Consider the following 15,650-nt stretch of genomic DNA (forward strand, 5'->3'; position numbering starts at 1 on the left):
TAGTCGCCCATGAGAAGGGCCCTTTTGTGTTACAGTTGTGTATGTATGTGGTTGGAATGTGTGGATTGATGTGATTGGCATATGTTGGGTTTTATATACATTCTTTTAGAATTTTAATCGGTTGTGGAAACAATGGAATTTGCTTTTTTCTTTTACTTTTTTTTTACTATTTACCAGTACTTTTTAATACATAATAGTGCCTGTCACATGTGTTTTTATGTGTAAAAGTGTATTTTTTTTTTTGTACCGTATTTTTGGGACCATAAGATGCACCTAGGTTTAGAAGACAAATACCAAGGGGAAAAAAATATACTAAACCTGGTACATCCATAATGGAGGGGCATCTTGTGGATGTTCTTCCCCCAATTATTATGTCCCTCTTGTGTCCCCCTTGTACCTTTTTGTTCCCTCCTCTGCCCCCCTCATTCCCCATGTGTTCACCACACTCCCTGTCTTTCCCCATCTCCTTTTCTGATACTTTCAAAAGAAGAATCACATCCTGCCGATGGAGAGATTCACATCCAGGCTACCGTATGTGGCCTCATTGATGAAGTAATGGTCCCGCCTCTGAGAACCTCGGCTGCTGTTAATAAGCAGAGTGGCGGTGATTGGCGGGGCTAGTTTCATTACCCTGCCTGATTTGCAGCTCTGTCTGAGGCTGACAATGGAGCTGCGGTGTGCACAGGTCTACGCTGCTTGGAGCGGCAGCTATCCGTGCATGAATGGAGGACCTGAATGGGAAAGGATTAGGAGCGGCTAAGGATGGAGGACACAGGAGGGACAGAAGAGAACATGGGAACATCCCTCAGTGGGTAGGGTGGTGGTTGGCACTTGAGGGGGACACCTTTGCGCCAGTCCAAATTTTATTATTTGGACCATAAGACGCACTGACTAAGTGCATCTTATGATCCGAAAACTACTGTACATTATACTTTACCATATAGATATAAATAAGAAAAAATAAAAGATTGTGGGAAGGCTGATCAGAGGTAGTAATGGAGAAAGGGGATATGAAGAAAATAAATTGGTAACCCAGTCCTGATAGTAGAAAACAAAAATCCTTATATGGTGAAAATTGTACAATTTAAAATATGTGCAAAAATAAACAAATACGAAGTATGTTTTTCCAGAGTAAAATGAGCCATAAATTACTTTTCTATGTTGCTGTCTCTTACAGTAGGTAGTAGAAGCGACAGGTTTTGGACTAGTCCATAGCTTCATGGGGGATTCTCAGGGATTTATTTATTTTCAAAAGCACTTAGTGAATGGCAGTTGCTCTGTCCAACTGCCAAAATACTGTGTAGCGAGCAGGGAAGCTGGCCAGCATCATTGTTTACATCCTTTTTAGGGAATATCTTTATAAACAATGAAAGCCTTGCTGAGAATCCCTTATGAAGAAATGGACAAGCCCAAAACCTGTCACTTCAAGAAATGGACAAGCCCAAAACCTGTCGCTTTGATTTCTACTACCTATTGTAAGAGACAGCAACATAGAAGAAAATTAATATGGCTCATTTAATTCTGGAAAAATGTACTTCTTATTTGTCTATGTTTGCACATATTTTAAATTTTACAATTTTTCGGCATAGTGCCCTTTTAAGTATTACCGGTATATATTAATAGTTGGTGCCTACATATAAATCCATTTTTTTGTTTTGACTCGTAAATGTATAATTTTTTCATTTCATTTTGATTCTGGTTTGATAAACTTTCTAATACTAATCTAGATGACATTGTATCAGATATTATTATTATTTGGTATTTATATAGTGCCAACATCTTCCGCAGCGATTTACAGTGTATATAGTCTTGTCACTATCTGTCCTCAGAGGAGCTCACAATGTAATTCCTACCATAATCATGTCCATCACAGCTAGGGCCAACTTCTGGAAAGACAATAAACGTATCTGTTTGTTTTTGGGATGTGATTTTATTATCTTGAACAAAAAAGTTCATACAGTCATTTTGCATTTTTTATTTAACCGCTTCCCATCCACCTGTCACTGTACACAGCGGGTCCCAGCGATCAGCCTGCCAGCTGCTGATCAGCGCTGGCAGGCGTTTTTTTTTTTTGTAATATATAATTAAAGTATTTATATAGCGCTGACATGTTATGCAGCACTGTACAGAGTACAGTATTGCCACTTAACTGTCCCTCGGAGGGGCTCACAATCTAATCCCTACCATAGGCATATGTATATGTATGTATAGTGTAGTGTATGTATCAGAGTGTGTGGCCAATTTAGGGGAGTGGGGGGAGGGAATAAAAAAATTACCTTTTTGATGAAAGAAAAAATAGCAATAGCAGCAATCAAATACCACCAAAAGAAATCTCTATTTGCGACAAGAAGGTGCTTGGGTGCTAAGTTGTATGAGCAATAAACGGTAGTCAAGTGCCGAATCATAAAAAAATGGCCTGGTCACTAGGGGGGATTTAAACCTCGGTGGCTCAAGAGGTTAAAAAACATTCCCAGCATCCCTGAATGTAATGAGGTACATCATATGTACAAAAAGTCTCTAATAGAAATTTAAAATGAGAAACTGGGATACTGCGGACGTGATTGTAAATTAATGAGGGATAGCACTGAAGTAACATTACTGTTGGGCAGTCTTGTTTGTTCTACACACTTCTCTGCTCTTCCTCCTTGGAACTATTTCAGGGGTGGTACCCAGTCTATTGTGAGGGCAGTTCTTGACTCTTGGCATAACTAAGGATTTGATAGCTATAGTGACCCTAGATGACTTTTTTTTTTTGCAAATGGCAATTAGTAAGTTCTGTAATTCCCTTCCTTACTTCTGAAGCCAGAAGGTCTTGCTAAGGTACTTTGATCGTACCAGAGATGACAATTGAATTTACAACTATCACAGAAAATTGAAGTGGTAGGTTTTCAGAACAAGCAGCATCTAACTAATTGACTGCAGAAAGGTCTCTGGTACAGTAGATTTAAAAGCACATACTATGCGATTGTATTTACAATACCATAAATAGCAGGAGGCTGAAATTGACTATGTCTCTTCTACTCTACAAAAAGACAATCAATTGCACATAATAATGCAATCACGTGTTGGCAAGGGTGCCACATACAGGCTGTCTTATGCCCACTTCTAACCTCTTTCGAGTGTTATCCAAACTATGGCAACTTTGTTTGCTATGTAACTTGGGAGCTACCTTAGACAAGACAAATAACATTTAACATTTCTCTTGATGGAGCACTTGAGCTGCAGCCACAAGGGCGCACTCAGTAGGCAGTAGTAATGTTAGAGAGTCTAGCCCAAGGACTTCTTACTGAATAGGTGCTGGCTTGCTGAACAGGAAGAGCCAAGTTTTGAACCCAGCTGTGTCAGAGGCAGAGCCCTTAACTAGTATACTATCCAGCTACAGTTTACCTTACCTGGTGGGCAACCTAACAGTCCGTGAGGGAGCAGCAAAGAGAAAAGCCAGTTTGAAATCCTAACAGGAGAGTGAAGTGGTAGGTGCTCAAACAAAGCAGCATCTGACTAAATAGAACATGCTTTTAAATCTGCTAGAGAAGTGTTTTCTGTAGCCACTAATTAGTCAGATGTTGCTTGATCTGAGCACCTACCACTTCACTCTTTTGTAGCGGCAATTGAATGAACATTAAGCAACCTATTCTGTTCTCTAGAGAGGATAGGTAGGAGGATGAGCAGTAGCCAAATGGGAGGTTCTGGACCATAGTTCTTTTTCAGCAACTTTCTTGTTTACTATCCATGGGATTGCTAAATAATGCCATGAAACGCCTTCACATGTACTAGATTTTTGTACAAGATGATTACGGTTGTCGCAAATGAGAAAAGTATGCAAATGATAGGTTGAGCCGGGAGCTTTTTATTTATTTTTTCCCGCGTGGCTCACTGTCCTGCTGTTAGTTCTCTGCATATGTGTTATTAGATGAAGTGAACCACCATTTTTTAACCACTTGAGGACCTAGGGCTTTCTACCCCTTAAAGGAAAACTTAAGTCAAAAAAAAAAAATGACATTTACTCACCTGGGGCATCCCTCAGCACCCCGAAGCTGGATGGTGCCCTCGCAGCCCCGCTCCGATCGTCCTGTCCCCCGCCGGCGGCTACTTCCGGTTCGGCGACAGCCGCCGACAGGCTGGTAACGCGGCTGTTTTTCCGCGTTCCCAGCCGCTGCTATCACCCTCTATGCTGCTATAGCGTATATATATACGCTATAGCAGCATAGAGGGTGATAGCAGCGGCTGGGAACGCGGAAAAACAGCCGCGTTACCAGCCTGTCGGCGGCTGTCGCCGAACCGGAAGTAGCCGCCGGCGGGGACAGGACGATTGGAGCGGGGCTGCTATATACGCTATAGCAGCATAGAGGGTGATAGCAGCGGCTGGGAACGCGGAAAAACAGCCGCGTTACCAGCCTGTCGGCGGCTGTCGCCGAACCGGAAGTAGCCGCCGGCGGGGACAGGACGATTGGAGCGGGGCTGCTATATACGCTATAGCAGCATAGAGGGTGATAGCAGCGGCTGGGAACGCGGAAAAACAGCCGCGTTACCAGCCTGTCGCCGGCTGTCGCCGAACCGGAAGTAGCCGCCGGCGGGGACAGGACGATCGGAGCGGGGCTGCGAGGGCACCATCCAGCTTCGGGGTGCTGAGGGATGCCCCAGGTGAGTAAATGTCATTTTTTTTTTTTGACTTAAGTTTTCCTTTAAGGACCGGCCACTTTTTTTCCATTCAGACCACTGCAGCTTTCACGGTTTATTGCTCGCTCATACAACCTACCACCTAAATGAATTTTGGCTCCTTTTCTTGTCACTAATAAAGCTTTCTTTTGGTGCTATTTGATTGCTCCTGCGACTTTTACTTTTTATTATATTCATCAAAAAAGACATGAATTTTGGCAAAAAAATGATTTTTTTAACTTTCTGTGCTGACAGTTTTCAAATAAAGTAAAATTTCTGTATACATGCAGCGCGAAAAATGTGGACAAACATGTTTTTGATTTAAAAAAACCCATTCAGCGTATATTTATTGGTTTGGGTAAAAGTTATAGCGTTTACAAACTATGGTGCAAAAAGTGAATTTTCCCATTTTCAAGCATCTCTGACTTTTCTGACCCCCTGTCATGTTTCATGAGGGGCTAGAATTCAAGGATAGTATAAATACCCCCCAAATGACCCCATTTTGGAAAGAAGACATCCCAAAGTATTCACTGAGAGGCATAGTGAGTTCATAGAAGATATTAATTTTTGTCACAAGTAAGCGGAAAATGACACGTTGTGACAAAAAAAAAAGTTTCCATTTCTTCTAACTTGCGACAAAAAAAAATGAAATCTGCCACGGACTCACCATGCCCCTCTCTGAATACCTTGAAGTGTCTACTTTCCAAAATGGGGTCATTTGTGGGGTGTGTTTACTGTCCTGACATTTTGGGGGGTGCTAAATTGTAAGCACCCCTGTAAAGCCTAAAGGTGCTCATTAGACTTTGGACCCCTTAGCGCAGTTAGGCTGCAAAAAAGTGCCACACATGTGGTATTGCCGTACTTAGGAGAAGTAGTATAATGTGTTTTGGGGTGTATTTTTACACATACCCATGCTGGGTGGGAGAAATATCTCTGTAAATGACAATTTGTTAATTTTTTTTTTACACACAATTGTCCATTTACAGAGATCTTTCTCCCACTCAGCATGGGTATGTGTAAAAATACACCCCAAAACACATTATACTACTTCTCCTGAGTACGGCGATACCACATGTGTGGCACTTTTTTGCACCCTAACTGCGCTAAAGGGCCCAAAGTCCAATGAGTACCTTTAGGATTTCACAGGTCATTTTGAGAAATTTCGTTTCAAGACTACTCCTCACGGTTTAGGGCCCCTAAAATGCCAGGGCAGTATAGGAACCCCACAAATGACCCCATTTTAGAAAGAAGACACCCCAAGGTATTCCGTTAGGAGTATGGTGAGTTCATAGAAGATTTTATTTTTTGTCACAAGTTAGCGGAAAATGACACTTTGTGAAAAAACACAATTAAAATCAATTTCCGCTAACTTGTGACAAAAAATAAAATCTTCTATGAACTCGCCGTACTACTAACGGAATACCTTGGGGTGTCTTCTTTCTAAAATGGGGTCGTTTGTGGGGTTCCTATACTGCCCTGGCATTTTAGGGGCCCTAAACCGTGAGGAGTAGTCTTGAAACGAAATTTCTCAAAATGACCTGTGAAATCCTAAAGGTACTCATTGGACTTTGGGCCCTTTAGCGCAGTTAGGGTGCAAAAAAGTGTCACACATGTGGTATCGCCGTACTTGGGAGAAGTAGTACAATGTGTTTTGGGGTGTATTTTTACACATACCCATGCTGGGTGGGAGAAATACCTCTGTAAATGACAATCTTTGGATTTTTTTACACACAATTGTCCATTTACAGCGGTATTTCTCCCACCCAGCATGGGTATGTGTAAAAATACACCCCAAAACACATTGTACTACTTCTCCCGAGTACGGCGATACCACATGTGTGGCACTTTTTTGCACCCTAACTGCGCTAAGGGGCCCAAAGTCCAATGAGTACCTTTAGGATTTCACAGGTCATTTTTGTTTCAAGACTACTCCTCACGGTTTAGGGCCCCTAAAATGCCAGGGCAGTATAGGAACCCCACTAATGACCCCATTTTAGAAAGAAGACACCCCAAGGTATTCCGTTAGGAGTATGGTGAGTTCATAGAAGTTTTTATTTTTTTGTCACAAGTTAGCGGAAATTGATTTTAATTGTTTTTTTTTCACAAAGTGTCATTTTCCGCTAACTTGTGACAAAAAATAAAATCTTCTATGAACTCACTATACTCCTAACGGAATACGTTTGGGTGTCTTCTTTCTAGAATGGGGTCATTTGTGGGGTTCCTATACTGCCCTGGCATTTTAGGGGCCCTAAACCGTGAGGAGTAGTCTTGAAACAAAAAAGACCTGTGAAATTCTAAAGGTACTCATTGGACTTTGGGCCCCTTAGCGCAGTTAGGCTGCAAAAAAGTGCCAATCATGTGGTATCGACGTACTCGGGAGATGTAGTATAATGTGTTTTGGGGTGTATTTTTACACATACCCATGCTGGGTGGGAGAAATACCTCTGTAAATGACAATTGTTTGATTTTTTTTACACACAATTGTCCATTTACAGAGAGATTTCTCCCACCCAGCATGGGTATGTGTAAAAATACACCCCAAAACACATTATACTACTTCTGAGTACGGCGATACCACATGTGTGACACTTTTTTGCAGCCTAGGTGCGCTAAGGGGGCCCAACGTCCTAATTACAGGTCATTTTGAGGCATTTGTTTTCTAGACTACTCCTCACGGTTTAGGGCCCCTAAAATGCCAGGGCAGTATAGGAACCCCACAAGTGACCCCATTTTAGAAAGAAGACACCCCAAGGTATTCTGTTAGGTGTATGGCGAGTTCATAGAAGATTTTATTTTTTGTCACAAGTTAGTGAAAAATGACACTTTGTGAAAAAAAAACAAAAATCAATTTCCGCTAACTTTTGACAAAAAATAAAATCTTCTATGAACTCGTCATACACCTAACAGAATACATTGGGGTGTCTTTTTTCTAAAATGGGGTCCGTTTCTGGGGTTCCTATACCGCCCTGGCATTTTACGGGCCCAAAACCGTGAGTAGTCTGGAAACCAAATGTCTCAAAATGACTGTTCAGCAAATCTGACTGTTCATCTGCAAATTTTGATGACAGGTGGTCTATGAGGGGGCGAATTTTGTGGAACCGGTCATATGCAGGGAGGCCTTTTAGATGAAAGGTTGTATTGGGCCTGATCTGATAGATAGGAGTGCTAGGGGGGTGACAGGAGGTGATTGATGGGTGTCTCAGGGGGTGGTTAGAGGGGAAAATAGATGCAATCAATGCACTGGGGAGGTGATCGGAAGGGGGTCTGAGGGGGATCTGAGGGTTTGGCCGAGTGATCAGGAGCCCACACGGGGCAAATTAGGGCCTGATCTGATGGGTAGGTGTGCTAGGGGGTGACAGGAGGTGATTGATGGGTGTCTCAAGGTGTGATTAGAGGGGGGAATAGATGCAAGCAATGCACTGGCGAGGTGATCAGGGCTGGGGCCTGAGGGCATTCTGAGGGTGTGGGCGGGTGATTGAGTGCCCTAGGGGCAGATAGGGGTCTAATCTGATAGGTAGCAGTGACAGGGGGTGATTGATGGGTAATTAGTGGGTGTTTAGGGTAGAGAACAGATATAAACACTGCCCTTGGGAGGTGATCTGACGTCGGATCTGCGGGCGAACTATTGGTGTGGGTGGGTGATCAGATTGCCCGCAAGGGGCAGGTTAGGGGCTGATTGATGGGTGGCAGTGACAGGGGGTGATTGAAGGGTGGCAGTACCAGGGGGTGATTGATGGGTGGCAGTGACGGGGTGATTGATGGGTGATTGACAGGTGATCAGTGGGTTATTACAGGGAAGAACAGATGTAACTAATGCACTGGCGAATTGATAAGGGGGGGTCTGAGGGCAATCTGAGCGTGTAGGCGGGTGATTGGGTGCCCGCAAGGGGCAGATTAGGGTCTGATCTGATGGGTAACAGTGACATGTGGTGATAGGGGGTGATTGATGGGTGATTGATGGGTAATTAGTGGGTGTTTAGAGGAGAGAATAGATGTAAACACTGCGCTTGGGTGGTGATCTGATGTCGGATCTGCGGGCGATCTATTGGTGTGGGTGGGTGATCAGATTGCCCGCAAGGGGCAGGTTAGGGGCTGATTGATGGGTGGCAGTGACAGGGGGTGATTGATGGGTGGCAGTGACAGGGGGTGATTGATGGGTGATTGACAGGTGATCAGTGGGTTATTACAGGGAAGGACAGATGTAAATATTGCACTGGCGAATTGATAAGGGGGGGTCTGAGGGCAATCTGAGCGTGTAGGCGGGTGATTGGGTGCCCGCAAGGGGCAGATTAGGGTCTGATCTGATGGGTAACAGTGACAGGTGGTGATAGAGGGTGATTGATGGGTGATTGATGGGTAATTAGTGGGTGTTTAGAGGAGAGAATAGATGTAAACACTGCGTTTGGGTGGTGATCTGATGTCGGATCTGCGGGCGATCTATTGGTGTGGGTGGGTGATCAGATTGCCCGCAAGGGGCAGGTTAGGGGCTGATTGATGGGTGGCAGTGACAGGGGGTGATTGATGGGTGATTGACAGGTGATCAGGGGGGGGTAGATGCATACAGTACACAGGGGGGGGGGGGTCTGGGGAGAATCTGAGGGGTGGGGGTGATCAGGAGGGGGCAGTGGGCAGGGGGGGAGATAAAAAAAAATAGCGTTGACAGATAGTGACAGGGAGTGATTGATGGGTGATTGGGGGGGTGATTGGGTGCAAACAGGGGTCTGGGGGGTGGGCAGGGGGGGGGTCTGAGGGGTGCTGTGGGCGATCTGGGGCAGGGGGGGAGAAATCAGTGTGCTTGGGTGCAGACTAGGGTGGCTGCAGCCTGCCCTGGTGGTCCCTCGGACACTGGGACCACCAGGGCAGGAGGCAGCCTGTATAATACACTTTGTAAACATTACAAAGTGTATTATACACTTTGTATGCGGCGATCGCGGGGTTAACATCCCGCCGGCGCTTCCGTATAGCCGGCGGGATGTTGCGGCGGGCGAGCGGTGACAGGCGCCGGCGGAGGATCGCGTCACGGATGACGCGATCGCTCCGCCCATGCCGGTAAATGGACCGCCGCCTCTGTGGGTGAGTCGGTCCTTCAGGGCTCCACTTCCCGGCCGCTTCTGTGCGTTAGGCGGTCGGGAAGTGGTTAACTGAACTACACACAGTTCAGGTTGTCTAGCTTTTTGGGCAGCCTCAAGTAGGTCTAATGGTGGCCATACATGGTACAATTTTTTCATACAATTTTACCATTTCTATGTAGTATAAGGGTAAATTAAGTGAATATACTGAAAGGATAATTTAGGCAGTTCCCTTATTTTACATAGAAATGGTAAGATTGTATGAAACAATTGTACCATGTATGGCCAGCAATACCTAGGAGTTATTTTGTCAATTCAAATATCGTGGATGTTCTCATTGTTGTGTAGAATGTGTTAGTATTCAATGCAAGCATATATTGTCGGCCAGGAATATCTGCTGCTGCCTGGTAGATTTAAAGAATAGAGACATAGGTCATAATCTATTCCGGTTGAACCGTTCTGTCACTATTAATGGAAAAAAAAATAAGGTACTAATATTACACATTTCTCCTCAGGCATTGGCTAGCTACTGGATATGTGTGGTTCCTCATGCCGTACATGGTATATGACATATTTATAATGTTTCTTTCTCAATGGTACAAATGTCGAGAAGACACATCGAATGGGAAGAATCACTTTTCAACTGCAATAAACAACTTACTACGGAAAGATATCCTGATGCTAGCTCACCACACAGTTATCTTGACCATCATTGCACCTCTGGGACTGGTAAAAAAAACAACATTTCTTTACTTTTTGTATATATTGTGCACTGTAAGTGTTTCACCTTCCTTGCAAATCAGCAGATTTATTAATATTGTTGTCACATGATCATGCAGTATGTTCCAAATATCTCCCTAAAACTTGTTTATGTGGCTTATTTGCCCATCAAAACTCCAGGGCACTACATGAAAAATTAAAGGGACTCCGAGCAGTACAGAAACTATGGAAAGATGCATATCATTTTAAAGTTCTCTTTTTCCTCTTTCCAATGATATATAAACCGCTGCCCTTCGCCTTTTAGTTTTCGCTATTTTCGCGATTGAAATTGCCGCGGCCGCGATTTCAATCGCGAAAATAAAGAAAACTAAAAGGCGTAGGGCAACGATTTAGGTGTCGCCAGGAAGAGGAGAAAGAGAGCTTTAAAATGATATCCATCTTTCCATAGTTACATTGTATTACACAGGCTGACTTTTTCTGCTGAATGGAGCTGCTGACACTGGGGAAAGTGTCGTCCTGTGTAATACAAGTAACTATGGAAAGATGGATATCATTTTAAAGCTCTCTTTCTACTCTTTCTGGCGACACCTAAATCGTCACTCTACGCCTTTTAGTTTTCTTTATTTTCGCGATTGAAATCGCAGCCGCTGCAATTTCAATCGCGAAAATAGCGAAAACTAAAAGACGTAGGGCGGCGGTTTATATATCATTGGAAAGAGGAGAAAGAGAGCTTTAAAATGATATGCATCTTTCCATAGTTTCTGCACTGCTCGGAGTCCCTTTAAAGCACAGTTGCAAACAAAATTTCCCATCTAACTTACCCATGTAGCATGGCTAGTATGTGTTAAAGTGCATTTCCAGTCACAGAAATGAGACTGTACAGTTGTCTGTATGGCCAGGAAGAAATCCAAAAACCTACTGTAATATTACGGTTTCCTTTCTGCCACCTCTTCCCATCCCTTTGTCCACCTTTGCTTCCTTCAGTCCCCCATGCCACCTCTGCCCCCTGTATGTCCTTCTGTCCCCCTTTGCATGTTTTTTTTCACATGTGCCGCCCTCTGTCTCCATGTGCCTCCTTCAGTCCCCATGCCACCTCTGCATTCCTTTGCCTCCCTCCTGTTCCTTCTTCTGTGCCTCCTTCAGTCCCCCTCTGCCTCCTTCTGTCCCCCTTTGTGCCTCCTTCAGTCCCCCGTGCCACCTCTGCCCCATGTGTGTCCTTCTGTCCCACTGTGCCTCTTTCTGTCCCCCTGTGCCGCCTCCTGTCTCCATGTGCCTACTTCAGTCCCCTTGTGCTTCTCTCTTTGCCCTTGTGCCTCCTTCTGTGCACTTGTGCCTCCTTTTGTCCCCTTGGGTTACCTCTGCCCCCCTCCGTGTATCCCTCTATCTTACTGTGCCTTCTTCTGTCCTCCTGTGCCTCCTTCCGTCGCCATGTGCCTCCTTCAATAGTCCCCCTGTGCCACATCTGTCCCCTTGTGCCTCCCTCTGTCCCCCTGTGCCTCATTGTGTCCCCTTGTGCTACCTCTGCCCCCCCCCCCCCTGTGTATCCCTCTGTCTTACTGTACCTTCTTCTGTCCCCCTTTCCCTCCTTCAGTTCCCCTATGCTTCCTTTGTCCCCCCCTGTGCCTCCTTTTGTCTCCTTGTGTAATATCTGCCCCCCTGTGCATCCCTCTATCTTACTGTGCCTCCTTCTGTCCCCCTTTGTGCCTTCTTCTGTCCACTTGTGCCTCTGTCTTCCTGTTTCTCCATTAGTTCCCCTCTGCCTCAGTCTGCCCAGCTTTGTGCCTTCTGCTGTCCACTTGTGCCTCCTGTCTCCCTGTTCCTCCTTAAGTCCCCCTCTGCCTCCTTCTGCCCCCCTTTGTGCCTCCTTGAGTCCCCCATGCCACCTCTGCCCCGTGTGTCCTTTTGTCCCCCTGTCCTGCCTCCATGTGCCTCCTTCAGTCCTCCTGGGCTTCATTTTGTCCCCCTGTGCTACCTTTGTCCCTGTGCATCCCTCTATCTCACTGTAACCTCCTTCTGTCCCCCTTGGTGTCCTTCTGTGCCTCCTTCTGTCCCCCTTTGTGCCTCCTTTTGTCCCCCTTTGTGCCTCCTTGAGTCCCCATGCCACCTCTGCCCCCTGTGAGTCCTTTTTTCCCTTCTGTGCCACCTTCCATCTCCATATGCCTCTTTCAGTCCCGCTGTGCCATCTTTTGTCCCCTTGTGCTGCCTCTGCCCCCGTACATCCCTCTATCTTACTGTAACCTCCTCCTGTCCCCCTTTGTGCCTCCTTCTATCCACTTGTGTCACCTTCTGTCTGCTTGTGCCTTCTTCTTTCCACTTGTGCCTCCTTTTGTTCCCCTTTGTGCTTTCTGTCTCAACCTGTGCCTCCTTCTGTGCTCCATTGTGTTTTCTTTTGTCCTTCTGTGAATTTGTGACTCTTTCTGGCTCTCATGCCTCTTTCTGTCCCCATGTGCTACCTCTGCACCCCCCCCCCCCCCCTGTGCATGCCTTTGTCCCACCTTCCCACCGGAGTGCAGTGCTATGCCTGTGCAACTATCCCGCCAAAACGATGTCACTCCAGGCAAGATTTTAAAAGCTTTTGCTAATACAATGCTATGGATGATTTTTACAAAATCACAAAGCTCCAGTGTGAGCACTTACATAGGATAACATTAAGCAAGAACTTTTAAAATCAGAAAGTGCTTAGAAAAGCTCTTGTAGTGTGAACAAGCTCTTTGTTATCCTTTAATAGTAAACCTGCATTATTAAATTACTAAATCTATTAAATGTGTTTTATTTTCAGTTTGTACGAGGAGACGTTGGAGATTTCTTTGTGGGCTGTTTATTTTTGGCAGAAATGAGCACTCCATTTGTATCATTCGGCAAAATCTTAATGCAGGTACATGTTATCTAAGATATAGTTATTAATCAATTTCAATTTCTTTATTTTATTTCTATAAAATTGGATTTCACAGAAAACTAGCTAAAACAAATTCAAAGAAATGTGTGGGCTCCAGACTGGGCAAACTTACTGCGCCCCCTCACGTCCCTCTCAAACACCCCCCCCCCAAAAAAAAAAGAAATCACAGTTACCCTATAAAATAAACATTATGTCAGTGCTATATAAATACATAATAATCATATGGCAGGATAACAGACTATAGAAGGAATTAGATTATGAGTTCCAATGAGTACTGTCAGTGACATGACGATGTGCTCAGTAATGTGCTGCGGAAGATGCCAGTGCTATATAAATACATAACAATAATAAAAATATGGTAGGACATTAGACTATAACTATGGTAGGAATTAGATCGTTCACTTCTCTAAGGACAGTCAGTGACATGACTATGTACTCTGTAAAGTGCTGCAGAAGTTGTCCGTGCTATATAAATAATAATAATATGGTAAGACATTATCTATACTATGCACCGTATTTTTCAGACTGTAAGACGAACTTTTCTCCCTCATAATGCGGGAGGGGGGTGTGTGGTCAGTGCGTCTCATAGTGCGAATGTAAGGTCAGATGTCCCTCCCCACAAGCTCTTACGGAACCTAGCAGTGTGCGCAGAAACCTCTGCTTCTTGGACTACCAACTGAGCTTCAGCTGCTCAGTTTCCCTGTCCCTGCAGCTTGCCCACTTCTATGCTGATCTCTCTGGCTTTCATCATCCAGGGCCCGGCAGGCATCTGGCAGCTCGCTCTTATGCCAGTAAGCTCCCAGTACTAGACACACTAGCTTGTACTAAGCTAACCATCAGAGGATCCCTCAGTCTTTAGTACACAGTGTTTCCGGCTACAGGTGAACTTCCTTCCTCTTGGTGACCTACTGTTCTAACTTCCTGTCATCAGCCATTTAGCTGCTGCGGCTCCTTTTTTTTTTTTTTTTTTTAGCAAACCCCTCCCTCCCCCCAGCCAGCCAATCACACGTTCGGCTGTCAAAGGCTTCTGCCTATGAGAGCCGATCGCTCTCTTGTCCCCCAGGGGGACAGCCGTGTCACACGGCTGTCCCCAGTGCAGCGCAGCTGCTGATCACAGCGCTGCACTATGTAAATAGACGGCGATCACGCCATCTAACTGTCTCCCGAGCATCAATAGCTGCTCGGAGACTGAAGAGGGGGCGGAGCTCCGCCCCCCGAGAAGGAGATGCGCGCACACCCTGCGCGCGATCTCCGTCAGTAGCCGGCTCCAGGACCTGACGCCAATTGGCGTTAGGCGGTCCTGGGGCTGCCGCCGCGTCCACGCCCGTTGGCATAGGGCGGTCTTTAGGTAGTTAACTTACTGAATCGTAAGGTGCGAAACTGCTCATCCCTTGTAGAGATTGCAAATTTTGCAAGGATGTTTTTTTTTTTTTTTACTTTCAGATGACGTATTATTATTAATTATTCATATTTTTTTTAGAATGATTATTAACAATTTATTTATTTTGTCTCAACAGATGAATCTGCAGAATTCCCTCTTGCAAAAAGTAAATGGCATATTTGTGCTGATAACGTTTTTTGTGTGCCGTATCCTACTTTTTCCTTTTATGTATGGTGTCTATGGGAGGACAGTTGGGATGCCATTGTACAAAGTGCCGTTCAACATTCCCCTACTCTGCAACCTTGTAAATGCCAGCATTCTGGCTCCACAGCTATACTGGTTTTGGCTCATTTGCCGGAAAGCTGTAAGACTGTATTCCACTTCCGACTCCAGTAAAGACAAATAGCAGCTGGTCACCTGTATGTCGGTGTCCTGTCACACCACTGTTTTGTTTTTTGTGGGAAGTCAAGTCTCTGATAAATGTTAGAGACTAGAAGTACTTCTCCTGATTGTGTTACACTACCAAAAAGCAAGGCCACTATGGATTGGTGTTGGGATCCATTTAGTGGTCACTGTCAAGAAGATTACTTGATATGAGTCATATTGGACGATTATGGAAAGTCATATTGAACATTTATGGAAATTTGTTACAAACCCACGAACTAGCAAAAACACTATTTTCCTTATAGAGAACCTGAGGTGGGATTTAATTATGTTAGTGGGGCACAGAGGCTGGTTGTGCACACTAACACCAGCCTCTGTTGCCCCATGTGTGCCTCCAGGACCCCCCTGCGCGCCGCTATACCCCCCGCAGTGCTAGCGACACACAGCGTGTCGCCAGCACAATGTTTACCTAAGCCTGTCTGTTAGCGCCGCTCCCCCGCCTCCTCTGTATCGGCGCTACCCGCCCGCGTTACATCCCTCCAAT

General features: G+C 45.1%; 1 protein-coding gene across 1 annotated transcript in view; it reads left to right on the forward strand.

Moving 5' to 3' along the window:
• The window catches only part of TLCD3A (TLC domain containing 3A), a 61,860-nt gene extending 46,421 nt beyond the window's left edge, over positions 1–15,439 (forward strand). Inside the window, exons 3-5 of the mRNA XM_068265351.1 lie at positions 10,241–10,454; positions 13,225–13,320; positions 14,859–15,439. Of these exons, the coding sequence (XP_068121452.1) occupies positions 10,241–10,454; positions 13,225–13,320; positions 14,859–15,128 (580 nt within the window). The 3' untranslated portion in view covers positions 15,129–15,439. The remainder of the gene's footprint in view (positions 1–10,240; positions 10,455–13,224; positions 13,321–14,858) is intronic.
• Positions 15,440–15,650: the final 211 nt, after the last annotated feature.

Source organism: Hyperolius riggenbachi, chromosome 2 (genome assembly GCF_040937935.1).
Source record: "Hyperolius riggenbachi isolate aHypRig1 chromosome 2, aHypRig1.pri, whole genome shotgun sequence".
NCBI lineage: Eukaryota > Metazoa > Chordata > Amphibia > Anura > Hyperoliidae > Hyperolius > Hyperolius riggenbachi.